The sequence below is a fragment of the Hypanus sabinus genome, chromosome 4 (assembly GCF_030144855.1).
Source record: "Hypanus sabinus isolate sHypSab1 chromosome 4, sHypSab1.hap1, whole genome shotgun sequence".
Taxonomy (NCBI): Eukaryota; Metazoa; Chordata; class Chondrichthyes; order Myliobatiformes; family Dasyatidae; genus Hypanus; species Hypanus sabinus.
Genome location: NC_082709.1, coordinates 99626186 through 99645665, shown reverse-complemented (window position 1 = coordinate 99645665; position 19480 = coordinate 99626186). Strand labels below are relative to the sequence as shown.

The window sequence follows — 19480 nt, the reverse complement described above, 5'->3', positions numbered from 1 at the left end:
GTTCGTGCTAGAGAGAATGCGTTTAAGGTGAGGGGTAAAGTTTGAAAGAGATCTGTGAGGCAGATTTCTTTACACAGAGTTGTGGGTGAGTGGAGTGGTTGTGGAGGCAGATACAGAATGGAAGTGATGGGCAGAGGATGGAGGCATGGACTGTGTGCAATCAAAGGGGATTAGGTAACATCGTGGGCTGAAGTACCTGTTCCAGTGACATACAGTGGTATTTTATATCTTCTAATAATTTCTGCAACGCATTGCACTCAATCCCCTCCTTTCTTCTGTGATTCCCTGAAAAAGGGTTTTGGACTTGACACACTTGCTGCTTTTGAACTGAAGTGACGGGTGGGTTTGGGCAACTGGACATTGAGCTGCTGAAGAACGTTTCCTTGGAGTCACTTTCCTGGGTCCACTTATTGGTGCAGAGGTTGATGCATTGATGCTTGCATGGGGAAGGGGGCAGGGGGGATGGGGCTTTGGGGATCGGATATTTTTCTGTTGTTCATCCTTTTGGGGCTCCTCTGTTTTCAGGGATGTCTGCGAATTTCAGGTTGAATACTGTTGTCTGATAATAAATGGAGCCATTTGAATCATTTGGACTGAGATCAGAAAGCAGTGTTCCATTTAACATTCCTCTTTGAAAGCAGCTGTGTGATTGGGAAGCTTGAGTAGTGAGTGATACCATCCTTAGAAATAAAGTTTCCGGAAGGAAGACAGAGATTGTGGTGAATCTAAAACAGGTTAGAATGTGATATGTCACAGCCTGGCAAACAACATCTGTAGCATTTCCTGTCGGGCCTGAGAAATGTAACATTATGCATCAGTGTAAAAGGAGGCATCTCTGCACAGTCCTTTGTGACTTGGGGTGCATCCTCCCCTCATCGAGTGCAGGAAGATGCCTCAGTAGAGGTATCTGAACTTCACCCATAGCCTTCATTTCCAAATGACCCACAGATGCAGAACCCTCCGTCACTGCTTTCCCGGTGAAATGGGAAACTTCCCTCACCCCCAGAGATAACGCTACTAGCATGCCGGAACATTAATCTGCAACGGACATTCATCTCCAACAGAAGAACAGCAGGATTCTGTTTCCTGTCTCTGTATTTATCCTTCGTTCAAGAGATTCTGCAGATGCTGGAAATCCAGAGCAACAGACACTCAGCAAGTCAGACAGCATCTATGAAAATGAATAAACAGTCAATATTTTGGGCAAAGACCCTCCATCAGATCTGGAAAAGAAGGGGTTAGAGGCCAGAATAAGAAGGTGAAGAGGGTGGGAGTGGAAGGAGTACATGCTGGCAAAACCTGTTAAAAAAAATTAACAAGCTCTGAGATGGTAGGTGGAAGAGGTCAAGTGGCAAGGAAGGAATCTGATAGGAGAAGACAGTGGACCATGGATAAAAGGGAAGAAGGAGGGGCACGGAGGTGGTTATAGGCAAGTGAAGAGAAAGGGTGAGTCGGGAAAAGAATGGGGTTATGATAAAGAGAGAAGAGGGAGGAGGAAGAATTACAGGAAGTTAGAGAAGTCAGTGCTACCCAGATGGATTAACCCGAATGTGGCCTCATTGTGACCGAAGAGGAGGACCTGGACCAACATGTCAGAATAAGAATGAGATGTCAAATTAAAACGAGTCACCACCGGGAAGTCTCAGCTTTTACAATGGATGGAGTGAAGGTACAACAAAGAGATTCCCCCAGTCACTGACCACACTGGGAGCAGTGGATACAACAGATGACCCTGACAGACTTCAGGTGAAGTGCTTGGGGCTTTGAGTGATGGGGCAGGAGGAGGTGTCGGGGCATGTGTAGCAATGGTCAGACTTGAAGAGATAAATGCCAGGAGGGAGATCTGTGGGGAGGGATGAGTGGACAAGGGAATGATTACCATGGAAAGGAGAGGGTGGGGGAAAGCTTAAGATGTGCTTAATGGTGGGACCCCATAGCAGGTGGTGGAAATTATGGAGAAAACTCTGCTCTATTTGTCCTTCCCATTCCCAATCTGAACTTTTCACTACACTCAGAAGAACGAACATCTTTCCCAGAGCTGTCCTTCACCTTTGCCTTTTCAACTCTCCCTCTGTCGTGCTGTTGCTGTCACTCCCTGATGTCCTCATGAGACGAGCAGCCGCTAATTCCTCAGTCGTCCAGACCCAAATACAATCAGCCCACTGTGACCTGCAACGAGTGCTGGGCAGGCCAGAGTTAGCGACCCCTTTCCCTAATACAGCCGCTCCTTGTTGCTTACATTTATCCATCTGCTCCCATTCTCTTGGCCCTGTTCTTTCAGGGCTTCAACTTATCCCAACTATGCCTCCTTCAACTCACCCCTTCCAAGGGGAGGGGATAGATAGATAGATACTTTTTTGATCCATAAGGAAATTAGTGTGACAGAAGCATTACAAGTGAACTGATATACAAATATTAGAAGAGAACTAAGAAAGAATAAAAAATAAGTTCTCTCAAACAGTCTAACAGGAGGGGGTCATCACTTCCCCGGGTATAGGTTGACTCATTACTGAGCCTAATGGCCGAGGGTAAGAATGACCTCATGTAGCGCTCTTTGGAGCCGCGCAGTTGTCTCAGTCTATTACTGAAAGTGCTCCTCTGTTCAGCCAAGGTGACATGCAGAGGGTGAGAAATATCGTGCAGAATTGCCAGGATTTTCTGTAGGGTCCTTTGTTCTATCACAGCCTCCAGTGTGTCCAGTTTGACTCCTATAGCAGAGCCAGCATTTCTAATCAGTTTATTGAGCCTGCTGGCATCACCCATGTTGATGGCATTGCCCCAGCACACCACCGCATGGAAGAACACGTGAAGGAGAGGCCTGCATACTCCAAAGGACCTCGGTCTCCTCAGGACATAGAGGTGACTCTGGTCCTTCTTGTACACAGCCTCTGTGTTGGTGTTCCACTCAAGTCTGTCATCCAGGTACACCCCAGGTACCTGAAGGTCGTCACCATCAACAGTAACTGTGAGCAGTGCAGGCTTGCTCTGCCTAAAGTCCATCACCATCTCCTTTGTCGTACTGATGTTGAGCTGCAGATGATTCAGCTTGCACCATCTGACAAGTCTTCCATCAGGGCCCTGTGTTCATCCTCCTGCCCTCCCTGTATATACCCGACTATTGCTGAGTCATCAGAGAATTTCTGCAGATGACATAACCTAGTGATGTATCTGAAGTCTGAGGTATACGGGGTAAACAGGAAGGGTGCTGATACAATCCCCAGTGCTGCTTATAGCCATGTCTGACACACAGCTCTAAAGCTGCACATACTGTGGTCTGCCAGTCAGGTAGTCCATTATCCAGGATACAATGGAAGTGCCAACCTGCACTGAACGGAGCTTTTCCCCCAGCAATGTATGGAATTGAACACACTTGAGAAATCAAAAATCACGACCCTTACAGTGCTGCCCTGCTTATCCAAATGGGAGTAGGCTCTGTTCAGCAGGTAGATGACAGGATGGTCGGCTCCAATGTGCCCCTGATAAACTACAGGGGATCGAGGGCTGATCTGACCAGGGGTCGGAGGCGAGGCAGGACCAGCCTCTCTAGGGTCTTCATGATGTGTGAGGCCAGGGAGGGACACTAGACTATAGTCATTCAAGACTTTCATTTGGCCCTTTGTGGGTACTGGGGCCACACATGATGTTTTCCACACAGTCAGGACCCTTTCCAGGCTGAGACAGATTGAAAATGCGCTGGAGAACTTCACACAGCTGTTCAGCAAACTCCTTCAGGACCCCGGGGTTCACACCGTCTGGTCCTGTGTCTGCCATGTCTGAGTTTCCCCAGAGCCCTTCTCACCTGCTCCCTAGTGATGACCGGGGAGTGGGGGCTGGGGGAGGTGGAGGTGTGGATAGTAGGTGCAGGGGAAGGAGGGGATGTAGCCTCTGTTCTTCATCCATGTGCTGAACTGTTGAACTAGGGAAAGTGACCACACAAAGAGGAGTGGATCCAGCCCAATTCTTCATCAGCTCCGCCCTCCCCACCATTGACTGTGTCTATCATTGAGGTTCCCCATCACCTGAGTCATGCCCTCTTCTTACTGAGGTACAGAACCCTAAAGTGCCACACCACCTGGTTCAGGAACAGCTACTTTCCTCAGCCAATACCACAAACCAACCCTTCAGTGCACGCTTCTCACTCTACGATGGGCTTACCTCTTCATCGCCTTGCATAATTTCTGTATAATTCTTCATCTTTGTGTATTGGAGCTGAGATGATTGTGCTGCTGCTGCATGTTTCCAGTGTAGAAATATCTCCACATACAGGACAATAAACTCGTCTGCCGACATAGGGCCATGGGGCTGAAACTTTCCTGATGTGGATCAGTGTCTGTGCAGAAGGAGAGTGATTGTGTTACCCCTGTATGGAGGCTGCAATTGCAGAGCAGTGAAACAGCCTGACTCTCAGGGAAAGGCTGCCTTGTCAAAGGTTCCGGGGTGGGCTAACCAGAGTGACCATCGCTTCCATGTGGGAAAATGGTGGCCTCCTCCAGGCATCCTGGAACCAAGCAGCTGCATAGACCTGACACTACAGATCTTCAGTGCAGGGACCTTGGGGTCAGTGTCTCCAGAGCAGCACTCCTCTCCTGCACATCCACCCCTCCATCCCTGCACCCCTCCATCCCTCCATCCCTCCACCCCTCCACCCCTCCTCCCCTGCAACCCTCCACCCCTCCACCCCTGCACCCCTCCACCCCTGCACCCCTCCATCCCTCCATTCCTCCATCCCTCCACCCCTCCATCCCTGCACCCCTCCACCCCTCCATCCCTCCACCCCTCCTCCCCTGCAACCCTCCACCCCTCCACCCCTGCACCCCTCCATCCCTCCACCCCTCCTCTCCTGCAACCCTCCACCCCTCCACCCCTGCACCCCTCCACCCCTGCACCCCTCCATCCCTCCATTCCTCCATCCCTTAACCCCTCCACCCCTGCAACCCTCCATCTCTCCATCCCTCCACCCCTCTACCCCTCCTCCCCTGCAACCCTCCACCCCTCCACCCCTGCACCCCTCCACCCCTGCACCCCTCCATCCATTCCTCCATCCCTCCACCCCTCCACCCCTGCACCCCTCCACTCCTCCATCCCTCCACCCCTCCATCCCTGCAACCCTCCACCCCTCCATCCCTCCACCCCTCCATCCCTCCACTCCTCCTCCCCTGCAACCCTCCACCCCTGCACCCCTCCACCCCTGCATCTCTCCATCCCTCCACCCCTCCACCCCTGCACCCCTCCACCCCTCCTCCCCTGCAACCCTCCACCCCTCCACCCCTGCACCCCTCCACCCCTCCACCCCTCCTCCCCTGCAACCCTCCACCCCTCCACCCCTGCACCCCTCCACCCCTGCACCCCTCCATTCCTCCATCCCTCCACCCCTCCTCCCCTGCAACCCTCCACCCCTCCACCCCTGCACCACTCCACCCCTGCACCCCTCCATCCCTCCATCCCTCCACCCCTCCACCCCTGCACCCCTCCATCCCTCCACCCCTCCACCCTCCATCCCTGCAACCCTCCACCCCTCCACCCCTCCATCCCTGCAACCCTCCACCCCTCCATCCCTCCACCCCTCCATCCCTGCATCCCTCCACCCCTCCACCCCTCCCCTGCAACCCTCCACCCCTCCACCCCTGCACCCCTCCACCCCTGCACCCCTCCATCCCTCCATTCCTCCATCCCTCCACCCCTCCACCCCTGCACCCCTCCATCCCTCCACCCCTCCATCCCTGCAACCCTCCACCCCTCCACCCCTCCATCCCTCCACCCCTCCATCCCTGCAACCCTCCACCCCTCCACCCCTGCACCCCTCCACCCCTGCACCCCTCCATTCCTCCATCCCTCCACCCCTCCTCCCCTGCAACCCTCCACCCCTCCACCCCTGCACCCCTCCACCCCTGCACCCCTCCATCCCTCCACCCCTCCACCCCTGCACCCCTCCACCCCTGCACCCCTCCATCCCTCCACCCCTCCTCCCCTGCAACCCTCCACCCCTCCACCCCTGCACCCCTCCATCCCTCCACCCCTCCTCCCCTGCAACCCTCCACCCCTCCACCCCTCCATCCCTGCAACCCTCCACCCCTCCACCCCTCCATCCCTCCATTCCTCCATCCCTCCACCCCTCCATCCCTCCCTCCATCCCTCCACCCCTCCACCCCTGCACCCCTCCGCCCCTCCACCCCTGCACCCCTCCACCCCTGCACCACTCCACCCCTGCACCCCTCCACCCCTGCACCCCTCACCCCTGCACCCCTCCATCCCTCCATCCCTCCACCCCTCCACCCCTCCTCCCCTGCAACCCTCCACCCCTCCACCCCTGCACCCCTCCACCCCTGCACCCCTCCATCCCTCCACCCCTCCACCCCTCCATCCCTGCAACCCTCCACCCCTCCACCCCTGCACCCCTTCACCCCTGCACCCCTCCATTCCTCCATCCCTCCACCCCTCCACCCCTGCACCCCTCCATTCCTCCACCCCTCCACCCCTCCATCCCTGCAACCCTCCACCCCTCCATCCCTCCACCCCTCCATCCCTGCAACCCTCCACCCCTGCACCCCTCCACCCCTCCTCCCCTGCACCCCTCCACCCCTCCATCCCTGCAACCCTCCACCCCTGCACCCCTCCACCCCTCCTCCCCTGCACCCCTCCACCCCTCCACTCCTGCACCTGACCCTTCCATTCCCTTTGTCTGAATTTTCATCACCCCTCACACCTTTCCGTTTGCCTTCTTTCCTCCCTCCATCTCTAATTCTCATTATCTCCAGCAGACTCGTTATCCCCTTCCCTTCATCTTCCACCTTTCCCTCCTTTCTCATTATCCTTCCACCTTCTCTCCCCTCTCTCAAAGTTCAAAGTAAATTTATTATCAAAGTACACATATATCACCGCGTGCAAACCTGAGGATCGTTAACTTGCAGGCATCCCCAGTAAGTGCCAAGAAACACGATGCAATCAGTGAAACACTGCACCCAGCAGACGGACAAACAACCTGTGTGCAAAAGCTAATGGATTATGCAAATAGAAAAGCAATAATAATAATAAATAAACAATAAATATCAAGATCATGAGATGAAAGTTAGTCCGTATGGGATGGGGCGAGTGAAGTTATCCCCTTTGGTTCAAGAGTCTGATGGTTGAGGGGTAATAACTGTTCCTGAACCTGGTGGTGTGGGTCCTGAGGCTCCTGTACCTTCTTTCCAATGGCAGCAGCGAGAAGAGAGCATGGCCTGGGTGGTGGGGTTTCTTGATGATGGATGCTGCTTTCCTGTGACAGCGCTCCTTGTAGATGTGTTCAGTGGGTGCGAGGGCTTTACCTGTGATGAAGTGGGCTGTGTCCCCCATTTTTTGTAGGCTTTTACATTCAACGGCATTGGTGTGTCCAGTCCAGGCCATCGTAAAACTCGTCAATATACTCTCACCACACATCTAGAAAAGTTTTTCAAAGTTGTAGTTAACATGCTGAGTCTTCAGAAACTTCTAAGAAAGTGCCATGATGTCTTTGTAATTGTACTTATTTGCTGGACCCAGGACAGATCCTCTGAAATGATAACACTGAGGAATTTAAAGTTGCTGACCCTCCCCACCCATCATCCCCCGATAAGGACTGGTTCATGGACCTCTCTGATTTCTTCAATAATCAGCTCCTTGGTCTTGTTGACATTGAGTAAGAGGTTGTTATTGTGGCATCACTCAGCCAGATTTTCAGTCTCCCTCCTATATACTGATCCATCACCAGCTTTGATTTGGCCAGCAACGGTAGTGTTGCCAGCAAATTTAAATATGGTATTGAAGCTGTGCTTCACAGTCATACCTCCCACACCTTCATACTCCACCGTCTATGCCCTCTACTACCTTTACCTCTTTTTGCTGCACCCTCTTCTTTACCCTCTCCTCCTCCTCCTCACTCCTCCCTATCCACACTCCCTTGTGTTCTGCTCCTAATGGGAAAATGCTTCAGGTGTTTGCAGTAGGACCTAAATACAGCACTCACTGATCCCCGGCTGACACAGTCACATTGAGTATGGGCCTGAATATTGAGCAGATACAGGGACAGAAATCTCGGGGTGCAAGTCCCTAGCTCCCGGAAAGTGGCTTCACAGATAAGGAAGGCATTTTACATACTCGCCTTCATTGGTCAAGGCGTTAACTTGGAGTCAGGGAGTTACGTTGCAGCTTTTAAAATGCTGATTAGGCTGCGTACAAAGTACAGTAGAGCATTCCAGTTCTGTTTCCCCCATTTTATGGGAAAGCTGTTGATGCCATAGAGAAGGTGTAGAAGAGTTGTACTAGGGTGCTGCCTGCATTGGAGGGCAGGTGCTACAAGGAGAGTTTGGACAAATTAAGGTTGTTTTTTTCTGGAGAGTCAGAGGCTGAGGGCAGACCTGATGGGGTTTATAAGGTTATGCAAGGTGTAGCTAAAGTACCTTTCTCCCAAGGTTGGAGTGTCTAATACTAGAGGGCATGGCATTCATCTCAGGTGTGGGGGAAAGTTCAATAGAGACATGAGGGGCAAGATTTTTTCCAGAGAGAGTGGTGGGTGTCTGGAGTACACTACCAGGGGTGGTGGTGAAGGCAGTGATATTTAAGCTCCGCCTGTGAATATTCAGAGAATGGAGGGATATTGGACCATGTACAGACAGATAGGATTGGCCGGTTCCTGTGTTGTACTGTACTGTGTCATGTGTTCATCTTGTGATGGCCAATTCCCCACTGAGCACCAGGACACTCAAAACATCTTACTTAATTGGAATTGATTTATTATTGCCACATGTAGAGTGAAAACACACACAGTGCTGGAGGAATTCAGCAGGTCAGGCAGCATCTATGGAGAGGAATAAACAGACCCTTTATCAGGACTTGTTACTCTAGACTTCCCGCATATAACCATATAATAACCATATAACAATTACAGCACGGAAACAGGCTATCTCGGCCCTTCTAGTCCGTGCCAAATGCTTACTCTCACCTAGTCCCACTGGCCCGCACTCAGCCCATACCCCTCTATTCTGCATCTGCAGAATCTCTTGTGTTTAAGTTTGTCTTGTGTACTGTTCATACAGATCAAATCATTACACAACGCACTGAGATAATCCAAGGTAAAACAATAGCACAATGCAACGAGAAGTGCAACACGGCCAACTTGTTCACTTGCAATTGATTGATGTAGCTGTTGGTCAATAAATCCATTTAATTTGTACTTTCAGGAAGACAAGATATTGGCAGAGATGAACATGAAGGAAAGATTTAACCAGCTGGATGAAGAATGCATGAGTATCCTAAATAAGGTGGAAGAGATTAACCTGAAGATCAAAGAGCTGGACAACCAAATGGAAGAATCTTCACAAGAGGTGACAGCAATATCTGTGGGAGGAAGGGATTTGCCAATGTTTCAGGCCAAAATCCTGTTTTGGGATTGAAAGTGGTGAGGCGAGGTTGCTAGTACATAGAAGAAAAGAGGAGTAGTGAGATAGGTGATTCCAGAATTAGCAGTCTCTTCAGTTATTTCTCAATATAAGTTTCTGGGAATCCAAGCATTAGACTCTGGTTGCCAGCTCTCCACTCGTTCCACCAGCCTGTCTCTGTCCACTTGAAATCTATCACTGTCCTTCTCATGGTTCCCATATTTTGTGTCATTGGCATGCGAAGGATTTGTATCTTATGTAGCCAGGTCCAAGTCCTCAGTGCATGTAAAGGGAAGTAGTGATCGCAGTCAAGTAGGGAACTCAAGCTGATTGCCATGCTCTGTGCCACTGCAGCCTCTTGGGTAATGTCATGCCAGCTCACGTAACCAATGTACACTGCATCAGTTGGAAAAGTAACCTGTGTTTACTACAACTGACGTTAGATAGTTTTCCATCTAGTTTTCTGTTACAGAAAATAGTCCATTAATTAGTCATGGTGACCATAAAACTGCCAATTGGTCATAAAAGCCCCATCCATTTCACTTTTGCCTATCAAAGAGACCTGCTGATTGTACCCCGTCTGACCTGATGTGATACGTGGCCCACTCTGAAAGAGCCAAGGAGCGGCCAACTCGGAGAGGGCCAGAGAAGCTACTAGTTTGCCAAGGACAGTTATAGATGGTCAATATTGCTGCCATGGTGATGGTCATAGGGAATGGATGATCTGAAAAAAAAACACTGAAGTAAAAATCCTTTATTCAATACAAACATACTCTCCCCTGGTAGAGTCTCAACGTCGATTCTCTCTGAATTCAAAAGTTTCAATAGTCTTAAGTATACAGATAACTGCTGATGACTGATTACATTGTTGATAGTTGCAATGGTGGAGATTACTTCAATTTAAAGTTTATTGTCATGGGCATTCATACACAGGCTATGAATGCCACAGTTTTAACTTTTTGCAGCAACACTGAATGTTACTTCAACATTTTTAGTGCAAAAAATTGCTCCATCAAAATACTTATTTTATAGTTGGGCACATTTTGTCTGGCAAGACTATTACTTTCAGCAAAACACCTTTGCCAGAACAATGCTTGGATAGAAACAAGTGGTGTTCACAAATATTTGCTGAGATGGTTGGCTCCCGGGACATAAATACCTCAGTTATAAGATATAGGAGCAGCATTAGGCCTTTTGCCCATTGAGTTTGCCCTACCATTTCATCATGGCTAATCTAGTCCTCCTGAAATGTATGCTAACATCATATTTGCTTTCCTCACCACAGAGCCGACCTGCTAATTATTAACCTTCAGGGATTCCTGCACAAGGACTCCCAAGTCCCTCGGGCACCTCCGTTTTTTTGTATTTTCTCTCCATCTAGAAGATATTTGATCCTTTCATTTCTTCTACCAAAGTGCAGGACCATACACTTCCCAACACTGTATTCCACCTGCCGTTTCTTTGCCCAATCTCTAAATCTGTTTTATGTCCTTCTGTAGCCTCTCTACTTCCTCAAAACTACCTGCCCTTCCACCTATCTTCATATTGTCAGCAAGCTTTGCAACAAAGCCATCAATTCCATCCTCCAAATCATTGACATATAATGTAAAAAGAATCGGTCCCAACACAGACCCCTGTGGAACACCACTAGTCACCGACAGGCAACCAGAAAAGGCTCTCTTTATTCCCACTCTTTGTCTCCTGCCAATCAGCCACTGCTTTATCCCTGCTAGAACCTTTCCTGTAATACCACAGGCTCATAGTTTGTTAAACAGCCTCATGTATGCACCTTATCAAAGGCCTTCTGAAAATTCATGTACACAACATACACTGATTCTCCCTAGTCTATCCTGCTTGTTATTTCATCAAAGAATTCCAACAGACTTGTCAGGCAAGATTTTCCCTTGAGGAAACGTTTAACTATACAGAACAAATATGCCTGTGATCATGTTTGATGTGCAGAATTACTGAATAACCAGCTGAATCTCTGCTGCATAAATTAGCTGAAAGTGTCTAATGTCTGGCTTGATGTTGGTCAGTTAGCATGACGTAATTGTCTGAATTGTTTGGCCAGTGTCTTGCGTTCCTCTTGATCAGCCCGGATCCTGCTGTGAGCCACCTGCCAGCTCTCTTCACATAGCAGTGCTTATTCATCTCGCTGTGATCTTCATTTAAGCACTGGTCACTCTTTGTCGTTAAAGTCTGGCTCTTGTTTGTATAAATGACTCCATAATTCCTGAAGGATGTTCCACATATAACTATCCCTAACCTGCACATCATTCATATCTTCCCCACTGATCCTCTTTTCTTCCCAGGGTTGGGGCAAAGGCAGGACTAGGAGGTTTCAGAGAGAGGGAAAGCTGTTGACATCATACACAGAGCACAGAGCAGTACGGAGCTGAACAGGCCATTCTGCCTGTGATGTTTATTCTGATTTATATTAAATATCCTCCTGCTTATCATCCATATGCCTCCATTCTCTTCATCTTCACGTGCCTATCTAAAATTGACCAGCTTGTTTTCATGACTACCTCTAGTAACCTATTCCATATCCCTCCATTCCCTTCATATTCGAATGCCTATCTTTCTCACTTGTTTCCACAACTACCTCTAGTAACCTATTCCATATCCCTCCATTCCCTTCATATTCGTATGCCTATCTTTCTCACTTGTTTTCACAACTACCTGTAGTAACCTATTCCAAGCACTTGCTGCTCTCAGCATCAAAAACCTGGCCTTCACATCGTCTTTAATCTCCTCTCCCCTCACTCCAGGAACCTTGTCTTCTCACGTTTGACATTTCTAACCTAGAAACAGATTTTAACTGTTTATCTATGTCTTTCATAATTTTAAAATCCTCCATCAGGTCTCCCGTCAGTCTCCAACCCTCAAAGGGGAACAGCTCCTTTCATATAGCTCATTCCTTATAACCCTGGCAGCACCCTTGTGCACACTGTTAATATCCTTCCTGTAATGGGTGACCAGACCTGCTCACAATACTCAGTTGATCTGACTAAAATTTTGTATTGCTGAACAATAACTTCTTTACTCTTGTACAACATCTTTACCAATTTATTCACTTGTGAACTGTGGACATCAACCCCAAGATCCCTCTTTACCTCAATGCTATTCTAGGGTCAACCATTAACTGTATGTTTTTTCCTTCCATATCACTTCCCAAAGTGCAACACCTCACACTTCCCTGGATTAAATTCCATCTGCCATTTCTCTGCCCATATCTGAAATTGATCTATTATCTGCCAAATTCTTTGATAGTTCTTTACACTGTCCATGATTGTCTTGTTAGTCCATCCATCTACATTGTTATTCAAATCATTGACAGATATCACAAACAACAATCCTTGAGGAACACCACTGGTCAAGGACCTCCAGCCAGAATAACAGCCGTCCACTCCTACTCTTTGTGTTCAATGGGCAAGTCAGTTCTGAATCCAAATTTATAATTCACCCTGAATCCCTTGCATCTTTATCTTCTGAATCAGCCTACCATGGGAAACCTTGTGAAAAATCTTATTAACGTAAATAATGTCAAGTAGATAACATTCATCACCAACAAAGCATCATAAAAGCAGTGGTTGTTTCACACCTCAAACAACTCCATCAAGTTTGTGGGACGTGATCTCCCTACACAAAGCCAAGGCAGTTGGTAGCTTTTCAAAGGGTGATATCAGTGGTTCAAGGGCAGCTTCCTCCTTTTAGGGTGAAGGGTAGGCATAAGAACCTTGGCTGCCCAGGGACACTGAAGCTCAGATAAGGAAAAAGAAGGAAATATATATTGTATTGAAGAAACCAGGTACGAATAAATCTCTTAATGCATGTACATGTTTAAGACTAGGCTTAAGAGGGAAATCTGGAGGGCAAAAGATGAGTGATGATAGGTTTGGCAGGCAATGTTAGGATAATCCTGAGGTACTTCAGTTATATTAACAGAAAAGGGTGACTGGGGAAAGACGAGGTCTTTTTAAAGACCATCAGGGCTGGCTACGTGTGGAGCCGCAGGGGAAGGCTGAGATTCTTAATGTCAGCCTTTTAATGTCTCCTTGGTCTTCACTAAGGAAAATATTGTGGTGCCAAAAAATGAAGGTCAGAAGTGTGAGGTCTTAGGACATTATGAGGAAGGAGGTATTTGCCGCTTTGAAGCACATTAAGATGGGTAAATCCCCAGGATTTGACTAAGTGCACTCCAAGATCTTAAGAGAAGTGAAGGAAAAAATTGCAGAGGCTCTTGTAAAGATATTTGCTTTGCCATTAGCCACTGGCAAAGTTTAAGAAGACTTCTGGGGGGTGGGGGTGGGGGAGGGGAAGGTGGAGCAAGGACAGTCCAGGGAACTACAGGCCAATGAGCCTGACTTCAGTTGTAAGGAAGTTACTGGAGGGAACTTTGAGAGACAAGATCTTGGATAGTCAAGGCCTGATCAGGAATAATCAATGTGGGAGGTTATGTCTGATTCATCTTTTGGAATTCTTTGAAGATGTAACTAAGGAGATAGATGAAGGTAGGGCAGTGGGTGTAAAGACTTTGACAAGATCTTGCGTAGAGGGTGGTGAGTACTTGGAATGAGCTGTCAGAGGGTCAGAGCAAGTGGGTACAATTACAGCCGTGTGAACAAAGTCACTGGAGAGACTTAGCTGTTGGAGATGAAGTAATGTCTGTATTTGACAAAATGAGACACAGCAAGCATCATATTGAGACCATTTGAAGGAACAGGTCCAACACCACACATCATTTTATCAGAATCAGGTTTATTATCACCGGCATGTGACGTGAAATTTGTTAACTTAGCAGCAGTTCAATGCAATACATCATATAAGTAAAAAAAGATAAATGAAATAATAATAATAACAAATAAGTAAATCAATTACAATATAATATATTGAATAGATTAAAAAACATGCAAAAAACAGAAACACTCTCTATTAAAAAAGTGAGGTGGTGTCCAAGGGTTCAATGTCCATTTAGGAATCGGATGGCAGAGGGGAAGAAGCTGTTCCTGAATCGCTGAGTGTGTGCCTTCAGGCTTCTGTACCTCCTACCTGATGGTAGCTGTGAGAAAAGGGCAAGCCCTGGGTGCTGGAGGTCCTTAATAATGGACGCTGCCTTCTGAGACACCTTTCCCTGAAGGTGTCCTGGGTACTTTGTCGGGTAGTACCCAAGATGGAGCTGACTAGATTTACAACCCTCTATACCTTCTATCGGTGCTGCGTAGTAGCTCTCCATCCCCCTCCATACCAGACAGTGATGCAGCCTGTCAGAAGGCTCTCCATGGTACACCTGTAGAAGTTTTTGAGTGTGTTTGTTGACATACCAAATCTCTTCAGACTCCTAAATAAAGTATAGCCACTTTCTTTCCTTCTTTATAACTACATCAATGTGTTGGGACCAGGTTAGATCCTCAGAGATCTTGACACCCAGGAACTTGAAACTGCTCACTTTCTCCACTTCTGATCCCTCTGTGAGAATTAGTATGTGTTCCTTTGTCTTACCCTTCCTGAAGTCCACTATCAGCTCTTTTGTCTTACTGACGTTGAATGCCAGGTTGTTGCTGCGGCACCATTCCACTAGTAGTTATATCTCACTCCTGTACGCCCTCTCGTCACCACCTGAGATTCCACCAACAATGGATGTATCATCAGCAAATTTATAAATGGTGCCTAGCCACACTGTTATGAGTATAGAGAGAGAGAGCAGTGGGCTAAGCACACACCCCTGAGGTGCGCCAGTGTTGATTGTCAGCAAGGAGGATATGTTATCACCAATCCACACAGATTGTGGTCTTCCGGTTAGGAAGTTGTGGATCCAATTGCAGAGGGAGGTACAGAGGCCCAGGTTCTACAACTTCTCAATCAGGATTGTGGGAATGATGGTATTAAATGCTGAGCTGTAGTCGATAAACAGCATCCTGACATAGGTGTTTGTGTTGTCCAGGTGGTCTAAAGCCATGTGGAGAGCCATTGAGATTGCATCTGCCATTGACTTTTTGTGGCGATAGGCAAATTGCAATGGGTCCAGGTTCTTGCTGAGGCAGGAGTTCAGTCTAGTCATGACTAACCTCTCAAAGCATTTTATCACTGTTGATGTGAGTGCTACTGGCCAATAGTCATTAAGGCAGCCCACATTATTCTTCTTAGGCACTGATATAATTGTTGCCTTTTTGAAGCACGTGGGAACGTAGCAGTGAGGCGTTGAAAATGTCCTTGAATACTTCCACTAGCTGGGTGGCCCGTGTTTTCAGAGCCTTACCAGATACTCCGTTGGGACCTTCCGCCTTGCGAGGGTTCACTCTCTTTAAAGACAGTCTAACATCGGCCACTGAGACAGAGATCACAGGGTCATCAGGCGCAGCACAGATCTTCACAGCTGTAGTGTGTTCTCCATTTCAAAGAGGACGTGGAAGGCATAGAGTTCATCTGGTGGTGAAGCATTGCTGTTGGGTTTCACTTATGTGCTAAAGATCAACGGACAATTCCATATTTCCAGCGCACTCTCCCCATATCCTGCCTGTTGATTCCTATATGTCTAAATTGAGACCAACACTTATTCCAGTAAGCCCTGGACAATAGGAGCCTAGTGTAGTTCAGTACTCCTCATATAACATATTTAACATGGTCCAGTGAACTAATCGTCTGTAAGAAATTTGAAGTCCTGGTGTGGGAACGTTTTGATTTCACAAGGCATTACTGGTAGAGCTGCACCAAAGGCCCAGGTTCAGTATGGCACAGAGTTTGCACACTCTGCCCGTGGACTGCCTGTTTTCTGCCACATCCCAAAGGTCGCTCGATTGACCACTGCAAAACGTGTGGTTGAGTGGTAAAATCTTAGGGGAATTGATGGGGGAATGTAGGGGAGAATAAAATGGGATTAGTGAAAACATGGATATTTGACAGTAGAAAAGGCAGAAAGATGTGAGGGATGAAAGATAGGTGGAAATTTGGAGCAGTTAGGGTTAGAAGCTGGTTAACGGTAAAGGTAAATATTGAACGTCAGTTGCTCACTCTTTTTTTGCCAGACTTGTCCAAGGTGCCCACTCATTTTTCTCCCATCCTTGACTTTCCAGCTACTGCCATTATTCAGAAAAGGGTAATAAATGTCTGTGGTGTTTTACAGATGGAGATGGAACGAGCTTTATTGGAAGCTGAACAGGATTCAGAGATGTCACATGTTCAATATGAAAAGGATGTGCTTGAACAACTACACAAAAAGATGAATGACCTGGAGGAGGCTGGTCTTACACCCAAAACGGCGCAGGTAGGACTGGTTGTAAAGAAATGTTCTGTGAAGTATTTGCTTTGGGTTTCTTCTATAGGTGGACATTTTCTGATAAAAGTACCACTTAGGATACAGCTGAATGTGTTGTGGCCTTTTGTGGCGTTATCCATTAACTTAGTGGTCACCAAACTTTTTAAGCTCAAGATCCCCTACCTCAGCCTTAGTGAAAGGCAAAATCGACTTTACTAAATTGGTTAGTCACACGCATGCGCACCGGGCAGAAAAGACCGGAAGTAAAACCCCGCAACCTGGAAGTAGAAATTATGTATGTACACTAGGAGTCACCAACCTATTTTGCACCATGGACCGGTTTAATATTGACAATATTCTCGCGGACCAGGCAACGTGGGGGTGGGGGGGCTGTTAAACACGACTGGAATGCAGTGATACTCGAAGCAGGTTCCTTGTCTCCAGTCTATTCTGCATTTTAGTTTACGTGGCTCTCAGCACTTAGCTTCTGTCCTGCTTGCTCACGTTTTTTACCACTGAAAAAACTCAGTGGGTTTGTCTTTAAGAGCAGGGTGCTTGGACTCAAGGTGCCAAAGCAGTTTTGAGGGCTTCGTTCCCTCATTAGACAGCCTCCAGGCCCGAACTCAGCCTCCCGCCCACCTGCCACCAGATGCCTTGGCCAGGTGCGGCTGGTCGTGGGTGGAGTGAGAGGTCAAGGTCAGGGCCGGAGGTCCCCGTACTGGGGCCGCGGTGGTCACAGTCCGGAGAGAACGACTGACCGAGCGAGGAGTGTGACAGGGTGCCTGCCCCCCCTTGTAGGATCAATCGGCTGGAGGGATAACTTTCAGTAGATCGCAGCGAGGCAGCTGCTCTGCTACTTACGAAACCCTGAGCCTGAATTAGGTTGTTTGCGAATATTTTAGCACCGGGTTCCCCACGAACATTCGGTGTGGTAAACAGGTTCAGAAGCAGTCCCCATCTGTCCACGCTCCAGGCCGGTAGCAACATGACTTCCCATCGGCCAGTTACTCAAGGCCAACCAGTGATCCCTGGCACGAGGGTATCATTGCGTTTAGGCAACTGATGACCTCACGTGCGTTCAAGTGCAACAGTGGCTGTGACACGGAATGAGGAAAGGTGCAGCTGACTCATATCGTTTCCTCACGTTGGGGCCACTGACGTGGCGGGGGAGCTATGCACATGCGCACTGGGCAAGAAGAACGGAACTAAAACCCCGCAACCCGGAAACAATCTCTCAACCGTATTTGTGTATTTATTTTTCATTTTTTTCGGGATCTACTGGGAAAGTCTCAAAGATCGGCCAGTCGATCACAATCGACGGGTTGGCGACCACCATTAACTCAATGAATTGAAAGCATTTCTGTCGATATTTTAAAAATTGAATACGGAAAGATCTGGGTGCAGTGGAGGAAATTCCCTGAAAAGAATGATTTGGGGGAAAGAGGGATGCAGTATACAGTTAGTTATAGTTGGACTAGAAAGGCTGGCAGTGAAGATTCTGTCTGGGCAGATGGAAATGTGAGAAATTGGATAGTGAGATTTCACCCAAATAGGTGACAGTGGAGCAGAAGGTAGAGCCACTGTTTCACTGTCCCAAAGACCCAGGCTCTATGCTGACATCAAACGCCGTTGGTGTGGAGTTCTTCCTTTCCTCTGGGTGCTCCTGTTTCCTGTCACGTGAAGGTCGGTACAATAATCAGCCAGTGTAAGGGTACCACTAGTGTGTGGGTGAGTGGTAGAGCCTGGGGGAAGTTGATGGGAATGGGGAAAGCAAAATGAAGTGAATGTAAATGGGTGGTGGATGGCCAGCACAGACTTGTTAGGCCAAAGAGTCTGATTCCGTTCTGTGTAACTCTGAGCACTATCTGTGACCTTGTGCCAGTGCTGGGCAATCGAGAAACTACGCTGGGAATTGGTGGAACTGATAGAATTGTGGAGGACAATGCTACAAGCATTAAATGTGCTTTAAAGGTGAGGCAGATGGCATTTGGTTATGTGATAATGTGGAAACCAGAGTCTCATTATATGTCCAGGGAAAACCAGAAACTGGGCCCACGTAACTCTGAGCACCCGTCCTTGACTACATGTCCAGGGGAAACCAGAAACTGGGCCCACGTAACTCTGAACACCCGTCCTTGACTACATGTCCAGGGGAAACCAGAAACTGGGCCCACGTAACTCTGAGCACCCGTCCTTGACTACATGTCCAGGGGAAACCAGAAACTGGGCCCACGTAACTCTGAACACCCGTCCTTGACTACATGTCCAGGGGAAACCAGAAACTGGGCCCACGTAACTCTGAGCACCCGTCCTTGACAACATGTCCAGGGGAAACCAGAAACTGGGCCCACGTAACTCTGAGCACCCGTCCTTGACTACTTGTCCAGGGAAGGCCAGAAACTAGGCCCACGTAACTCTGAGCACCCGTCCTTGACTACATGTCCAGGGGAAACCAGAAACTAGGCCCACATAACTCTGAGCACCTGTCCTTGACTGCATGTCCAAGGGAAACCAGAGGTTTGTTTGAATGTTCTCTGATATGCCCAACCTTGTTAACCTTCTAAGAAAGTAAGGTGTTGGTGTACCTCCTTGTGTTTGTGGGTATATATTAGGTGCAGGACAAGTGCTGGAATAAAGCTGGATTGAGAAGTGAGCACAGAACAAAATGCTAGGTAATATTTCTGTCTGGGCTTACCACTGAGCACTGGGCTCTGCTCAGGTGCTCTTTGAATACTCAATTCTTGTTGCCCAGAACATGATTGCCAATTAGCGGGAGGGTCCTGAATCCGTGAAGGGCTGTGCCAGCTGTGGAGAGCTAGATCGTCATATC

The 19480-nt window shown here is 48.2% G+C and overlaps 1 protein-coding gene across 3 annotated transcripts in view; it reads left to right on the top strand.

Moving 5' to 3' along the window:
* Positions 1–19480, top strand: part of LOC132393023 (pleckstrin homology-like domain family B member 2) — a 414321-nt gene that overhangs the window by 120378 nt on the left and 274463 nt on the right. For all 3 annotated transcript variants that reach the window (XM_059967716.1, XM_059967715.1, XM_059967717.1), the window contains 2 exons: positions 9195–9338; positions 16519–16659. In XM_059967716.1, the coding sequence (XP_059823699.1) occupies positions 9195–9338; positions 16519–16659 (285 nt within the window). The remainder of the gene's footprint in view (positions 1–9194; positions 9339–16518; positions 16660–19480) is intronic.